The following is a 17650-nucleotide window of genomic DNA, read 5'->3' on the forward strand; positions in this document are numbered from 1 at the left end:
GCTGTGTGCCCCGAGATCAATGATGATTTGGGTTGTGTTGTTAATGTCATTTTTCTACTGTAAACAAAGGGAAAGTGCCTGATGAAGTAATGGTGAATAGGAATATAAAGGTGGGATTTTTCAGAACAAAATACAGAAGAGATTAAATATTGATGGGCTGGGTACAGTGCCGATGATGCCTTAAGTTGCTGCCCTGTCGTCTTCTAATTCTGTCCAGATGATAGAGACAGACAGATGATAGATGCTAGACAGCTGGGTAATGGGTAGAGGGACAGGGACCGGGACAAAGTCACAGATGTATGACTCGGTCCTGGGGTAACGGATAATGGGAACGTGGGCTACGGACTGGATCATCACCTTGTATCAGTGTGAAATTTCCTGGTTTCGGTGGTAAAATTTCTCGATCTTTCTGAGAAAACATCTGCCTCGGGAAATAGTGAAGTACTACATTTATACTCTCAAATGGTTCGGAAAAAAATTCATACAGACGTAGAGACAGAGTGAATGATAAAGGATTTAGAAAAAATACGTAGACAAATGGTGAATCTAGGTGAAGAAACGTACGAGTGTTTTGGGGGGGAGCGGGGAAGGTTACGGGGGATTGAACTCAGGTCCTTGCGTTTGTGAGGCAGGGGTGGTGCCACTAAACTAGATCCCCAGCCCAAGAGTTCTTTATATTTGTCTTTTAACATTTCTGTAAGTTTAACAATATTTAAAAATAAAAATTTACAACAACAAAAATTGAATGGGTAACAAATTTTAACAGCAAAATAAGTCTCCTCGCAAAAAGGTAAGATATGAAATTAAAAACATGATAACAATTTATGGACTTACATAAATTACAATCTTTGCCCACCAAAAGCAAGGGAGGAGTGGACAAGTTGGGGCACAGAGGTACAAGGATAGAGATCTATGAGCTTTTACTTTATAAAAATTAAAAAGTGAACTATACATCTGACTGTAAACCTTTGGGAGAGATTGAAGATGAAAATAGAAACTAATAAAAAGGAGAGAAATGAAAACTTAAAAAGAAGAAAATCTGTGGACATTATAAATTTAAAAGTTCATTCTTTGAAAAGATTACAAGATAGGCAAAAACCTTTAGAAATGTAATAAATAAAAAAATAAATCCACAAAATCTTAGAAGGACTCATGACTTACCACTGGATATAAAGGATTTTAAAATATAAATGATGGCAGTGCACAATTTTTGATAATCATTCTGAAATATTTTAGCAAAATGAACAACGCAAAGTATAAAGTTGGTAAGACCAGATACAGAAAACAGAAATAATGACGAATGAAGTGGAAACTGAGAACATTATTAAAGAAATACCTCATCCATTTAAGGATCTATGATGAGCTAGCCAACTTTACTGAGCAGTATTTGTACATATTTAAAGACAGATTTTTCCATGTTACGGAAAACCATCGGAATCACCATTCTCCACAAACTTGTGAAAAATGCCACACACAGACACAGGAACATCTACAGTCTTAGGGTGGCAGTGTGCCCAGTGGTTTGAAACCAGGCCCAGGCATCTATCAGAGTTTCCAAAAATAACTGTTGAAGGGCCAGGGATTGAATTCAGTGGTTCCAGCACCTGCCTCGCAAGCACAAGGTCCTGAGTTCGATCCCTGGTACCAAAAATAACTGTTGAATATGAATATACGGATATGTGAATGAAGAAGCAATGCAGTCGACTAGCGGTGTCTCCTGAGGGTGTGAAGGGCGGAAATTGCTTGTTTTAGCATCTGTTTAGCAACTTCAATTGATAGCACAGGCAGAAAAGTCATTTTTCCTGAGCTTACAGCATGCACCTATGAATTAAAATGATAGCATGTGGTAACTTAGAAAACTAAAACCTAGCTACGCAAAAGGTGATAGTCATTCACAGAACACCTCTTATTAAACAATTACTTTTGTGTGTTTGTGAAAGATTTAAAAGAAAAATCAAGAAATGAAGACATTGAGGATACCCCTGAAGGAGAAAGCTGTAAATTGGACTCCGGAAAATTTAGACAAAAGATGCCCCAGGCAATGTGAAGAGACAAAAATGCAAACTGGGAGAAAATATTTGTAATGCAAATAGCCACCAAGAATATTAAAAAGCAGTAATAAAAAAACACCAGTGAGCTAATAGGAATATGAAAGATCTAAACAAGTAATTTACAACTGAGGAAATCATAATGACCAATGGCACACACAAAAAGATGTCCAACAGTTTTCACCACTAATCAGAAAGTTGAAAATTAAAACAATGAGATATTATTTTGTATCTATCAAACTGGCAAAAAATGAAATAACCTGATATCATCAAGTGGCGACAATTAAGTGGAAAAATGGGAGGAATGCTCACATTGTGCTGAAATATGTCTATTGAAATAACCATTTTGGAGAATAAATTGTCAATATCCAGAACCCTAAAGGAGTCCACAAATAGTATTTCCGGGAATGAGTGCTGGAAGCTCTCATTTTTGGATAATGAATATCCACTGTAAAACAAAACCAAAGAGTAACAGCAAAATAAAACATGAATAAACAACGCCAGTCGCCATCAACCCAACAAACAAACCGAGAAATTCATTTAGAGGGACCATTTGTGACAGTTCTATTAACAGAGATAAATCTCAAAAATGTAACGCTGAGCGGAAACACAAGTTGTGGTAAGAAGTGTAGAGTAGAACAGCTTTAAAACAAAGTAATGGTAACAGTTTATAGCCACATGCATAGGTTGCAAACATATACGAACAAGAATAAAAACAGCAGACCTCAAACTCAAGAAACATGGAGTTGCTCCTGCAAAAGGAAAAATGGGGCCAGGCGTGGTGGTGCACACCTGTAATCCCAGCACTCAGGAGGCTGAGGCAGGAGGATCACTGTGAGTTCGACACCAGATTAGGCTACAGAGTGAGTTCCAGGTCAGTCTCAACTACATAGTGCGGTAAAAACAAGGACGGAGGAAATTCTATTTTGACCCACTAGTAAAACTTATAAATTTAAAAATGGGTATGCCACTTGAGCTTGTCAGTTTAACATGAAATTATAAAAATGTAAGGGCTCTTTTGGGTTTTGGTTTGGGTTTTGTTTTCGTTTGTTTTGAGACAAGGTCTCACCATATTGCCGAGGCTGGCCTCAAATGCATTAATCCTCCTGCCTCAGCCTCATGAGTGCTGGGATTATAGGTGTGTGCCACCAGGGTTTGGCCTGAAATTGGAAAGTGTTTAGTAATTACTGTTAACAAAGGTGAAGATGACACAAGGGAAAGGGCGTGCCCATTCACTGTGGGCAGGAACTTAAAATGATTTCAATTTACTTAACAATATATATGGAAAGGCAAGCTAGATATAGATGCTAGGCAGACAGGTATATAGATATAAAAACTTTCTTTCAGCAGTTCTACATTAATAATGTATACAGAAGAAGTAATTGGAATTGTATGTGCATGTTTATAGCAATATTGTTTCTAAGAGTGATGTCTTAGACACATTAAAGTTAATTATAACAGAAGGCAGATAAGTCATTTAAGATACAGCTATAACGTGCAATACATTGTAGTTATTTCAAATAATGTTTCTGAAATAGTATTTAATGTCACTGAAACTTCTCATTAATAAGTTGTTAGCACACAGTTGCTTTGTACACAGGGTACTGACAAACATATATACTATATTACAGCTGTGTTTCCAAAATAAATAGGTGCACAGGAAAAATGACTTAGAGGTAGGTATCTGTATCAAAATATCAGTAGTGGTTCCCTCTGGATGTAAACTGATAGATCTACTTGCAGGGTTTTTTTTTTCCTGTTTTTCAATAATAAACCTTTATTGATTTTATAATATAAAAAGTTATCAAAAATAAAACACCATAACAAGATTTGGTTGATTAAAGACTTACATCTAAAATCTCATTATAGGGCTAGGGAGTTAGCTCAGTGGTTCCGCTGCCTGCCTCATAAGCGCAAGATCCCGAGTTCAATCCTGAGTACCAAAAAAAAAATTAAAAACTTTTAAAATTTTTTAAATAAAATAAAATCTAATTATGGAAGAACTTGCAGAAAATTGGAAAAAGTGTTTATCGTCTCTTTGGGGAAATTTTAATATTCTCAGCTTTGAAGCAATTGAAATGATTACATTATGAAAATTAGTGGCACTGAAGATTTTTTAAGAGAGAAAGTATTTCTATCAAGCATTATAAAAAACCAAGACCTATCATTAAAAAAAAAAAAAAGAAGAAGTAAGCCTATGGGGACTCGGGGTGGGCGCCTTCATGGTAACTTCTGTAAAACTAGCAGGACTCTTAGCTGCCTGTCCCATCTCTCCACCCTTCCCGACCATCGAGGCCAGCATCACTCCGAGAAATCCTCTCATCGTCCCGCAGGCTCCCCTCTTCCCAGGCCCCCAGACTCCAGGTCCTTAGACAGTCTCTGCAGTCTGCGAGTCCCTGCATCCTGTCCTGTCTGTGCTGGGAGAACCCTGCAGGCCTGTCCCTCTCCACCAGCCTGTTCACTGCAGCTGTTACCTCCGGGGCCTGAGCAACTGCACGACTTGTTTAAATTTAAATTCCGGGGTAGCTGTTCTACAAGAGGCGCTGAGAATTACTCAAAAACAAGAAAACCTGAGGGCTGAGGATTTAGCTCAGTGGTTCCGCCACCTACCTCACAAGCGTAAAGTCCAGAGTTCCATCTCCGGTACCAAAAAGAAAAGCTGGGCATCGTGGCACCCACAATCTGTAACCCGAGCACTAAGGAGAGCTGAGGAAGAAGGATCACAAGTCTGATTCTCACCTGGGAGACTTGGTGAAGCTCTGTCTCAAAGTTTAAAAAATTAAAAGGGCTGGGTGTAGCTCAGTGGTTGAACACCTCTGAATTCAACACTTAGTACAGGGGGGAAAGCAAATATTGGAAGGGAGGATGCTTTATGATTCATAGCAGAAAGGAATACATAACAACTTCCACAAGAACAGGAAAGGAAGACATAGAGATATGTATGGAGGAGAGATGGAAATACATTTGCACTTTTAAGAAAACTAGCTTCAGGACACCGTCAGACTTACCCAAGGTTACAACGCCATTTTCTCCCTTCTGGGAAACACACTCCACCATCCCTAAGAATCTCAGAAGATGCAGTAAGCTTGTAAATTGAGCCCACACGTTTCACCTATAAATGAAGCCTGGGCTTTTCCTCTGATATAGATTATAGATTCACAAATCCCACACACTTCCACCCTCAAAGAAACAGCACTATGACATAGATTCCAGATCTCTAAACTCCAAATACGTAGAACTGGTTTGCATCCTAACCTAGTCCACTATCAGAAACACAACAACTCTAGAAATATGCATCCCAGGTCAGGGATGGGGAACCTTTCAGAGCTTTCAAGGATACTTTTGTGGCCCGTGTGCCATAGGTTCACCACTAGATTTTCCATCTTGAGGAGACCCCAAAACACATAAACACCTCAACCCTAAGCACCCACATTCTGCTTTCTCTGAGTGTGCACTTTCTTCAACTCTGCCTAATAAATCTGTCTGCCTCTCCCTGTCAGTCCAGAAACGCTTTTCCTGATGAATCCAGAAACTTCTCTTGTGATTAGGGGTAAACTGAGGTCCCTGTCCCTCTTCAGAGCACCTCCTTGGACCCCATCTGGTGACAGAAACATAGACCCTACCTATACCCTTTTAAAAACACTCCTCCTCAGTATCTCAGCTAAACGGGCAGGAAAAGAAAGAGAAGGAGGGCGTGAAAGGTAGGAGAAAGCAAAAGCATGAGGGAAAACTGCCACAAACCAAAACACCAGCAATAACACACATCGTGCTGGACAAGGTTAGAGCGTTCTCACTTCGAACAATTGTGCCACCCCTGGTTTAGAGGAAGTAAAGGTGAAAGGGTATTGTCATCTACATGGCACCTGGGGCTGAGAAGGAAGGAGCCAGCTTGGAAATCCAGTTGTCAGAGATCACAAAGTCTCCACCCAAGAGACACAGTCGCAAAAAGAGCTGCCCATTCCTCCAGAAGGAACCTGATCTGTGAACGTTAGACTCCTACAGCTAAACACTCCCGTGTGTGAGTGTGTGTGTGTGTGTGTGTGTGCGTGCGTGTGCCTTACCAGCAGTGAAACCCAAGACTTTGACACTCAGCTACATATCCAGCCAGTTTTTATTTTTTACTCTGAGATACGGTCTCGTTAAATTGTTAAGTCGCCCAAAGTGGGCTCAGAGGTGCAGTCCTGCTGCCTCAGCCTCCTAGAGTGCTAGACACCATGCCACCTGTCTGTCTCCTTTATCATTTCTTAACAGTAGGGATTACAGGGGAATTTATGTGTATCACTGGGAAATGGTGCATGGTATATACACAGCCTTCCTGGTTTCTGAATCCCGCGACTCCGTTACTTGGATAACTAATGGCACCACGAAATTCAAATTGAGCCCCAGCCTGTAGAAGAACTTCCACTGGCTTCATTCCTGTGCTGTGGGGGAGGCTAGTTTTACTCCCATTCGTACATTCCTTTGTCTGTGCAAATTCTTCGGTTTTGTCCTCTCCTTTGAGCGCCATCACCCGTTTCCCCATTAATGAGTTACATGAAATATTTCCCATTTGTTCATTGTTTATATGGAATGAAGAGTCACGATTTCCCTGTAAGAATGGCCTCCTAACAGGGTTGTCAAAACACATCTGAGCCCTCACTGGTTGCTTTGTGGAGACCCCCAGCATAATCAAACCTGTGTGGCTTCTAGGGCTGAGGTTCCAGGCAGATGGTGGCATCTGGGTTAGGCTTTGGGTAGTACAACCTCCCCCTGACAATGTCAGGTCAAACCCAGAGCTTCCTGTGTGTTCGTAACGATGTGGTCCAACCCCATTCTAATGCCTCTGTTAATTCCAAACTCCGCTAGGCCTCTTGCAGGACTGTCTGCATTAACTGCTGAGAAAGGGCTTCAAAACCCTTGTTCTGTGTAGTCACAGTTACGTAGCCTGTACATACGCCACACAGGAGCATGATGCAATTCCAATTAGAAATAAAACCTTAGCTATATGAAGATCTCATAACCAACTCCTAGTAAGCTTGGCAAAGCTATTTCCACTCGATGGACCTTGAAGCGAGAGGAACATAGCTGAGTTCTCTTTCCACCACTCGCTGCAGTGACCCCCTTCCCCCGCATCATCCCTTGTAGCATGGGATAATGGGGCTGCATCCAGGGACTCTTTCTGAGGTTCAGATGAGTTCACACCATGTCTGGCCTGGTGCAGACACTTTAGAAGCTGATCCCTGCTGTCTAGGCCTGCCTGGGAGTCAATGAGTAACCAGCTCCTTGGAAATCAACATGGATCCTTGGGAAATAAGGGCACAGTGGGAATTAGGACCCGGTTTCTTACAGCCATCATCTCCACAGCTACACAGCTCTTGCAAGACGAGTATGAGTCAGGGAGTCAAGATCAGCTGCAGCAGAGGCAGGGGCTGTGCCAGTCTGACCAGTGCCCCAGGCTGGCCTGACGCCCAGGGTGAGGGTGCAGCTCTGGAGAGCTAGGACCAGAAGCACTGACAACCACAGAGAGCCACTCTGCAAGGTCACCCTTACCACGCCCATCCAACAGCCCACACAGCAGGAGGACACGGGCCCTCCCTCGGCCCCACGAAGCAAACTTAAAGGGGCCAGCAATGTCCACCATCTATCTGACTGTTTGGAGCCAACCTAAACTTTTATTTCTTTTTGCTTCCAAGTGTAGTACAAAGGGAGAACTGCTAAAGTCATAAAGGCCTTATTGGTTCCATGGTACCTAGGCACAAAAAAAACTGCTCTGGCTTAGAGGTTTTGTTCTTGTTCTTGTTTTGTTTTCCCAAACTCCAGAACCTAGAGTTCTGGTGTCCAGTCTGCACTGATTAGGCACGTGGCCTGGAACAAGGGATCTCTGGTCTTCAGTTTTCTCATCTCTAAAACAGGAGAAATAATTCCTACCGTGTTTGTTATGAAAATCAGAAAGACCTAATTTTCCCAACTTTCCGAGTGATGGTGATATAACCTTCCCAGGCCCACTTGACACTGGAGGAAACCAAGGCAAAGAGAGGTGGCAAAGTTTGCCTCCGGTCACACAAATAGCTAGAGGCCAAGACAGGCAAAGGCACTCCTGTCACCAGGTGTGATCATCTCGGATGAATGAACACCCGGCTGGAAAGCTTAAAACCTTTCATTCTTTCCAATGTCTGAAATATTCTCTGCAGTCTTGTTTCCACCATGCATTCCTTTGTTTATATTTAATTCATTTTTTTTAACATAGGCAAAGGAAAGGTTAAACTCCAGCCCACCTCCTTTCCAAATGAGGGCAGATGTCAAGCCAAAACCACATGAATTAGTTTCCCTGTTTTGCCCTGTTCTGCTTGCTTTTGCCAGGTCCCCACATAATACAAGGATGTCCACAGAGATAATCAGTGACAGAATAGAACTGTGGTTGTTTCCCTGGGGTAACTCGGCCCTGAGCAGAAGTGAAAGAGGGAGAGCCGCTTTCCTAGGATGTGAGCCTGCAAACTTGGTAAACTCCGTCTCGGAAGAGGACTCTGTGAGGTGTAGGGAAGTCCAGGTCTGTCCCAGGGAAAGCCAGCATGGGGGTCTTGGGGCTCATCGCTCTTAGGAGAACCAGCAGGGCACTAAGGTGTCCTGCTGTCCTCAGTCTTTTGGCGTTTTTCTGGTGAGATACAGTTCTTGATCCCTTACATCTCAATGGCAAAACTAGAGAAATAGCAGTGCCATTCCAGACACTATGGTTTTGCTTGCTGTTTTATTAGAACATCCACAGGACTCACCATCGTCAGGAGAGAGAAGGAAAGTCTGGTTTTGAATATGAAACTCTGCTTCTCACAGGAGTGTTTTTCACCTCGTCCCCTGGCGTTTGCCCTCTTTATCCCCAGAAAGCGTGGTCTTCCAGTTCTCTTCCATTTCACCATGAGTCTGACGGTCAGGGCTCCATCCAGGTCACTAAATGCCAATCTCCTGAAATCTCTGTTTTCTCAAGAAGCTCTTCAAATTAAAAGAGAGCAGGAACAGGGCAACTCTTGAGAATCTAATTATAAGGCCATTATTATTTAAGTCTGAGGATTACAAACCAGAGTGATGCGTTACCCAGAGAGAAAAGGCTCAGGAGATTGCATGGGCTGGGGGTGGGGGGTAAGGCTGGGGATGGAGGCAGGCTCCAGCCCCCAAGGGGTTCGGGCTGTGTGCTCTGAATTCACGGGCACTGCCGAGACCTCCCAGACCCCTGGGCTTTCTTGGAAGTGGAAATGATCAAAGGCACCACCAGCAGATCTACTGACCGCTCAGATGAATTGAAGGAGACAACCACATCGCAGTGCTACCTTCAAGGCCACCCTGTCCCTCTGTGGCAGGGTCATCACCCTCTTGGACAAGACATCTTTATTACCCAAAAATTTTGGATGCGCACCCCCAAAGTATAGACAGTTCTTTGCTTATAAGTAGTCCGGCACTAATATAAGCATACATACACAAACATGAATTTTCTAAATGTGACATAAAGAAAAACCTGCCAAGTCTATTATGTTTCCCATGCACCCAAGTAGGTCTCTCTGTCGCAACTGGTCTCAAGGTTCATGGGGGCAAGGGGAGCTAGGGAATTAGTTTAAAATGAGGGCACCCTAGGCCACAGTCCCAGAAGTCTGGATTCATCATAAGCTGCTATCCCAAAATATAGTCTCAGGCAAGTGAGGCCCCCATTTTCCAGGAGAGGAGATGGGGTTCATTAAGGTATGGACGTTCTGCAAAGCTAACAGAAGGCAGAGCCAGGACCCCGGGCTCTGGAAAGCTCATACTTCTCCTCCTCCTTTATGAGGTCCTCTCCCACTCCCCTCCCCTATAGCCAGTTTTAGGGAATAGCAGAGCTTGTGCCTTAAAACCACCCGGAGCAAGGACCCAGTGACGGCTTCACAGGAACTTGGAAAAGGTGGAAACAGCGGGTCTAAGAGGGCACAGGACCCCTTCCTCCACACCACCCTCCAGGATCTGGCATGAGATGCTGAGCAAGGAAACTGGCCTGGGACAAGTAAAGGAATTCCCAGAACTACAACAATGCTGAAGGTGTAGAAAGTGGTAAGAAAGTGAATTCTGCAGGATTTTTCAGTGGAGGTGGGGAAGGATTGTGAGGGCATTGGTATTTTGGAGGTGCTTGGATTCTCCGTACCTTCAGGAAACTAATCTGCAAATCGAGGTGGGCTTTGAGGTGGTTACCAGTGCCCAGTGCAGGAGCGATGAGCGTAGGCTCAAGGACAAGGCCGACAGCTGGTTATTGGACTCAGCTTTCAGGGAGAGAGAACAAACGTGGGACTTCAGGGGCTGCCAGAGCCAGCCAGGTATCCGGGGCTGAAACCTGGGTAGTGTGCTTGTTGCATGGCCTCCAAGCTGGAACCCCTGGGATGGAGGTGGAGGCTGGGGACAGTACACAGAGAGGTTTGGGGTTGGATCATGAACGTGTAAGTTTTCGGTCCATCTCATGCAGTCAATAGTCGCCTGGGTGCTTACTTGGCATCTGGCTGCCTACTTGGCCTTTCCCCCTGGAGGTCTAAGAACCACCTCGGACTTCCCAGGCCAAAGCTGCTGCCTCACAGCCTGCCCTATCTCTGGTGATGGAGATCCCGTTACTCTGCTAGCCCCAGGCAAAACCTGCAAACCCTCTTAACTCCCCTCTTTCTATCCCAGCAGCCAGAAAATCCTATCGGTTGTATTACAGACAGGTAAGTTAGGTAAAAATATTACAGGGAGTCCGACAGGGCTGGGCCCTCGAGAGGGTGAGGACAAAGGTGAAACACATTACAACCATGGCCAGAGACACATCTGTTGATGGCCAGACCTCAAGATAAAGACAAAATGATGAGGTCTGCATGCTACTTTCCCAAAGGACACGATGAGTGATAACACCTGCCCTAATGAAGTCTAGATAGACATCAGTCACCCCAGTGGGTGACCAGGACCCGCTGACCCATCACTTCCTAGGAGAAGTCTTTGTTCTTTCCGTGCACACTTGTTACGTGACTTGTTCCCCATTGGATCACTATTACCTAGGCGACCATACTTGTAACCTTACTGGTTAATCATAGCTTTAACCCGCGTTGTATCTGTGTGGTTTTTGCTCTATAAAACTTCCCTGTAAAGTGAGGTCCCAGGCCACCCATTCGGGACCCCTGCTGCCTCTCAGGAGTTCTCCTCTCAATAAATATTTCCTACTCTTACTTCTGTTGTTCCTAAAATTCACACTTCGATGTTAGAGAACACAAACTCAGCATATCAGACATCCCACAGGTTGGGAATTATAATAGTTCACTTATATCATTTAAGTCCTATTTCATCTCCCATATCATCCTTGTATCAGTCCCACCTTCAAAATATACCCAGCTCCCATCCAACTGCACAGTATCATGGTGAACCAGACTGTCCTCCCCTCTGACTCCTAATAGATCTCCCACATCACCCTTACTCACTCGCAAATCAGTTAACCTTTTTAAAATCTGACACAAAGCACATCACTCTTCTGCTCAGAATGGCTCTCTGTGGCTCATAGTGCAAAAGCCAAAGGCCAGTGATACTGCCCTCTGCTCCCTGGCTGCCTGCTATTCTTAGAACACACACACACACACACACACACGGTATTGCCAGGCTCAGGGCCTTTGCACAGGCTGCCTGAAGTTCCAAGGTGTCCACAGGGGCAGCTCCTTCATCTCCTTTCTCTATTCTGAGGTCAACTTCCCAACAAGAGTCACTCTGACCATTCTGTTTAAAATCATGCCATTGTCCCCCTTTGTCTGGCTGTACCTTCTCTTTTCTCATGGCTCTTAACGCCTTCTGCCAATCCACAGAAATCTCTTTATTATTTCTGCTGTCCACTACCTGCTCTCCCCACCCCTACTGGTGCATAAGCCCCACAAGGACTGTGATCTATATCTCACTTGTCTACCCCAAGTGCCTAGAACCCGGTCTGGTACGGGCATGCGGCGGGGAGTGTGCATGTGTGCGTGTGTGTGCGTGTGTGTGTGATAAAATTTAAATTTAAGTAACTCTAAGATGCCAGAACTAGCATAAGAGTTGCACATGTGGAATTCCCCGCCTGGCTTTGCTGGGCAGCCACGTGGCCGGGCCTTCACTAACCCAGCCCTCCTCAGAGCCTCCACGTGGGCATCTGTGCCCCTCAGCCAGTTCCTCCTTAGAAATCCTGAGGTTTAAGGATTTCTGCTCCTGTCGGCTCTAGAAATGCTGCCCGCCACACTGTGAGGACCACAGCCACTGGCAGCTTTCCTGGACTAAACAGAAGGAACTCTGCAGAGCCCAGCACAGCAGGCTCTGCATGACGCCCTGGACTCAGGCCGCAGCCCGGCCCTCAGCCCTTCGCTCTGCTTTGAGGGAGACTTGGGAAAGGCGGAAGCCACCTACCCTGACCTTTGACAGAATTTCCAAACATGACACGTTAACCTCAAACGGATTAATTTGGGACTATGACCAGGGCCCAAGAAGGCAAGAATACTCAACGAGATGATATTTGATTTTCCAAACACATCAAGATAGAAGGCACTTTGGTAAATCAATCTTTTTGGTAAGAGCTGTGGTTGGATGTGGGGCTGGGGCCGGTGAGGGAAGGGTCTGAGCACTGGACAACACGTTGTCCAAAGGTTAATGATTAATGGGCAGCCTTCCCTATCCAGGTATCAATAGGCATTCTGGTCTCTCTAGCTCCAGCAATTGAAAGAAGACCTCGGACCTGAGAGAGACAAGAAAAATGGGAACTTCCCAGTGTGTTGCCATTTTCTTGATTTTATGCATCTTTACCCAGTCATGTGCCCGTGGACAAAGCCTGGGGCCAGGTAAGAGCCTGTGTTTTCTCTAGAGATGGGCATGGACTTTGCTTTCTTAAATTTGGTGACAAAAACTCCCCGTGTGGGACACAGCTTGCCTCTGAGCACCCTGGGCAGTTCTGCAGGTGACGTCGCAGAAACACAGGGACAGGCGGCACTTTGCAAATGCGACTAAAATTTTAGAAAACCACTCTGGGAGAAGAAGTGTAAGAATGCCTGCAGCTCACAGCAAAGCCTCTTGCAGATGTGATTCCGAAGCAGTCGAGCTAAGACTTCTTCAGCAGGGAACCATCTGAAAAACTTGGGAAATTCCTGAGAGTTAATTTGGCATCTAATTTGCAATTGGAGAGCACAGTATGGGATGAAACGCTCTGTCTTGTTGGGGTTTGTCGGATTGCCTGGCTCTCTCCAAAGAGAGGAATTTATGAGCGCAGCTTCTAGTCAGGTCTAAAGCAGAGCCATCATGGCATACTTTCTGGTCCTTATTTTTCCAAAGTTGTACTGTGAGAATTCAGTAGCAGTCTCTCGTGTTTTGCCCGTGATTTCATAAACTAGACTGTTAGCCAAAGACAGTTCCAAATGCTTGACCAGACAGGGGGAGATCGGATTCCCGGCTGCCCTGCGCATTCGATCAATAAATGACGGCTATGATATTAGCCAAGCTGTCTGACTGTCCTAGCTGTCTGACCATCCTAGAGCAACGCTCTGGCACCGGAACTAGTTTCTTAAGGACTACGCTTGAAGCCAGTTCCAAAACTTTTGAGAGTTGGTACATGACAGGCTATGTACCTGAAAATTTCAGAAATGTTTCCCTTTGATGAAAAGGTCGTTTCCTTTGCATTTGGTTATGATTTGGTTACGTTCACTATCTTTTGGCCCAGAATGTTGTGTATGTTTGCTTGCTTTTTATTGGAGCATACCACCTGCTAAGACGGCAGCCTGTAAGTCCTCCATGAGATTTTACAACCTGAGGCAGCTTCCCAAGCCTCCCCGTAGCCCCATTGAGCCTTGATATGTATTACTTGCCCTGCTGGGGACTTTTCATGAACGGAGACCACAGCAGCTGTGCACCTGCCTGCGGCTTCTTCTCCAGCGTGGTGTTTGTGAGGCCGGGCCTCTCGCTTTCCTGTAGCTGTGACCCATCCACTGTTGTGGCTGCTGCAGGCCATGTCTACACATAACATACTTCGTTCACCATCTACCCCACAATTGATCGGCCCATACTGCTTTTGCCACTGAGACACAGAACTTGGAAGGACCAGGGCTGGGTGGAGCGTGAAGGGAGGAGGGTGTCTGGGTGTCACCCAGATTGTTCTCAAAAATCCCCTTATCTTGTGATTTTCTGCGTCCTGCTTTGTCCAAGAGCTGAGGGAGGAGGCTGTGATGAGCCACAGAGGTCCTTAGGAGACAGGATCAGAGTTTAGAAGTCTCTTGCTCCCCTGAAAGCAGAATCCTGCATGTGATTCATGTGTGATGGTCTGTTGTCTGCCTGGGTGCTGGTGTCCCATGGTGGAACCCTTATCTGATGGTTTCTGTACCAGCGGCTCTCACAGGGACACTGGATATAGTGAGTTTTGTGATGTTTAGAACCACTGTCACCTTCATGCCCAAGGCCCACACCCCCCCAACCGGAGCTGCGACTAAAATAGCACTGTTCCAAGTGCTGAACTAGAAGCCCCCACGCCCACCTAGGGCGTCTTTCCTGACCTTCTGTCCCAGCCACAACACCAAACCCCAGAGTCAGCGAGGCCACGGCCCAGGGAGGCACTCGTGACCCCAGTCAAGGGCTCGAGAACCTGTCATACCTAGGCCAGTGCACAGGCCCAGCTGCGACCCAGCTTTCAGACCTAGCCACACCTCCACCTCTCCTGCAGATTACCGAGGGCCCCAGAAACAAAAACTGAGAAATTGTGAAAACCCTCATTCACACTTTTTAAAGTAAGAGTAGCAAAGCCACCGCATGTGTCACCTACGTAACACAGCTTTATGAAAAATAAGCTGTATTTTCCAAATAATAACCCAAAAGTGAGTTGCAAGAACGACACTGTTTTACAAAGAAATTCTGCAAACTTCTAGGTTGTGTGCTATACTGAAGACGGCTGGATTCTCTGGCCTGGTTCTAGATTCAATCCTTTGTGATGTGTCATTTTCTGTAACATCTGCATGGAAAGTCTGCCCCTCGTAGGAAGGGGGTACATCCTTGTGCCCCCTGGGGCGAGGCCCGCTTGCTGAGAATTGCTGCTTTCAGTAACTGGTCCTTGTCACCGTGCCCTCTGCCTGGTGAGGTGGCAGCTAGCAACCCCAGAAGCCAGAAATAAGGCGGCTTTTGTCACTACAAGATGTAAACACACTGAAGTGAAAGTTAGTCTACCTTTCACTGTAATATTAGTGATAAAAGCCCTCAACAAAGACAGATTTTTTTGGTCTAAGTTCTAAAGAACGTCTGTAATTACCGTGGAGTTTTAGTTAAACATGTATATCAAATTATACACTTTTATTATCTGTTGTTTAATAACTACTGTGTTCTCCACTGACATTCACTGAAAGAACTCCCAGCTGTGCACTGGCCAGACACTCACAGGCCAGCCCTGTGCCCCTGTAGGAGAGAGGCTCCTGACTCAGCCTCCTTCCGGCTTACCTAGGTGCAGCTCGTGTCTCCAACCCTCGTGTGCTTCATAACTGTTCCTGGGTTTAAACAGGAGACAAGAGAAAGGGGCAGTGGAGTGCTTGTAAAGACAAAAACACAAAACTGGAGTGACTTCAATTCTCTCACCCTATGTGATCCCCAAGAGTTTCTATATATGTTTAAAGTGTAAAGCGATTAAAAAAGAAAAAAAGATTGTGCACTATGAGGTTTAAGGCTTGGTTTGGAAAGTAAGCGCTTGAGTTCTTGCAGGAAATGTTATTCATTTGAAAGGTGAAATTTACTCTTCTTTTAAAATTGTTCACTGTAGTCAGGTGAGGTGGTGCCCGCCTGCAATCCCAGCACTCGGGAGGCTGAGTCAGGAGGATCATTGTGAGTTTGAGGCCAGCCTGGGCTACATAGTGAGTCCACAGTCAGCCTAAATTATATAGGGAGGAGACCTTGTCTCAAAAAAAATTTTGCTCATTGCTTTAAAATTAAAGAATGATCCACAAAAATAGTGGCTACCGATTTTTGCATAAATATTACTGGTAATAATTTTGTCTTATGAAACAGAGGGAATTAAATGGTCTTCCTGTGGGTCAAGTGCAGTGTGTGAGGGAGTCCACTGAGAGAGTGAGGGGAGGAGGTATTTGTGTCAAGTGGGCAGGGAACAGTACGAGTCCCGCCGGAGAGGCCCTTCTGAGAGGGGCGCAGGGGTCACTGTTAACTGTTCGAGGGCCGTCCTCTCCCCTCCGCAAGACCAGCCCACAGCCACACGTCCTGGCCCTACAGCCTAGCAGTCCTGGCCTTCCCAGAGCACCTCCCCTGGACAGGACAGGCACCTGGCATCAGACTGTCCGTCACAGAGACCCGGGATTTGGGCCACATTCTTTAATTCGCCCCATGGGAGAATCACAGTAGCAGAACAAGGTGGTCCCAGGCTTCCGGGGAGGTGCGGTTCCCAGTATGGCCACGAGGGGGCGAGGTCCAGGAGCAAAGTTAGGGCTGAGGACCATGCGGGCTTGGGATGACCCTGGAAAGATCAAGGACCAGTGGTTGACCCACATTTCCTCAGTTAAACTCTGTTTCCAATCACACTCATAGCTTCCCCTCCCCGCAGGGCAGGGCTGGGGAGCGGGGAGGAGTGACGGGATTCAATGCTCTGCAGGGGAGATCTCTTCCCGCTGCCAACCAGTCTGGAGCAGGGGCAGTCACCCAACACAGTGCGGTATGGCCTGGAAACATAACTCTTTATGAAAACACAGCCTGACAACACCCAGCAGTATGTGTTCCGCCATGAAATGAGAAAGAAAGCAATATGCTTGACCGTGTGTCCTGTAGTTACCATTGTGTGGGAGAAAAAAAAAGGGGTCGGAAGAATATGTACAGAAATGTTTACAGGTCACTAGCTTCTATCTGAGTTTCTGTGTCCTCTGAATGTTATGCAATGTTTGAGCACTGAATGCAGATGGTGTATTTACTTTAATGATTCGCTTCAAAATGGCGGCCTGGGTCAGGCTGGGAGGAGCTTGGGCTCTGGAGGCTTCAGGTGCAGGAAGCTCATGGTGGGGCCTCGCAGGGCAGAGCTGCTGGCTTGGTGGGCTTAGAGATTAGCATTTCTGACAAGTTCCCAGTGGTGCTGCGAGCCTGGGGGCCACAGAGAACCACTGGGAAAACAAAAATAGTGAGTGGATAAGCCAAGATGAAGCCACATGGCTTCCAGGCCGAGGAGGCCTTTTCTCTCCCCACAGAAGCAAGATGGCCTCCGGGGCACTGGTGGGGAGGCACTGGGGTCCACACCAAGGACCTCTGGAGGTCCACCTCCCTCAGTTTACATTGCTCTTAATCCAAGACATTCATGAAAATGTGTTCTTCCAAAACAAGACACTGACATGCTGAAAATAAAGCAGTTCTTTTGTGAATTTTTATTAGTGTAATGAAGTAATTTTTGAAGAAAAATTCCCAAGGCGAGACTCCCTTGTTATGGTAGGAAATAGTCACTGTGATGGCTGATTCACCCTTCCACTCTGAACTATGCCTTGGCAGTCTGAAAATACGATCAAGGAAATTCTTTTCACATGAGTTGGGCCTTACCAGCTGGGCAGGGCCCGAGGCATCTCAATTGACAAAGACTGGCCTTTCCCTGATGGGGAAAAGCTTTCTGGTGGCAAATGTTCCAG

General features: G+C 45.7%; 1 protein-coding gene and 1 long non-coding RNA gene across 2 annotated transcripts in view; one reads left to right on the forward strand and one right to left on the reverse strand.

The window, feature by feature from the left end:
• LOC104874235 overlaps nt 1–17650 on the reverse strand; it is a 64380-nt gene that overhangs the window by 40933 nt on the left and 5797 nt on the right. The gene's annotated exons all lie outside the window — the stretch shown is intronic.
• Lipc (lipase C, hepatic type) overlaps nt 12497–17650 on the forward strand; it is a 94484-nt gene continuing 89330 nt past the window's right edge. Inside the window, exons 1-2 of the mRNA XM_010641260.3 lie at nt 12497–12585; nt 12723–12853. Of these exons, the coding sequence (XP_010639562.1) occupies nt 12769–12853 (85 nt within the window). The 5' untranslated portion in view covers nt 12497–12585; nt 12723–12768. The remainder of the gene's footprint in view (nt 12586–12722; nt 12854–17650) is intronic.

The sequence above is a fragment of the Fukomys damarensis genome, unplaced genomic scaffold, assembly GCF_012274545.1.
Source record: "Fukomys damarensis isolate Sample0158 unplaced genomic scaffold, DMR_v1.0_HiC HiC_scaffold_25, whole genome shotgun sequence".
NCBI lineage: Eukaryota > Metazoa > Chordata > Mammalia > Rodentia > Bathyergidae > Fukomys > Fukomys damarensis.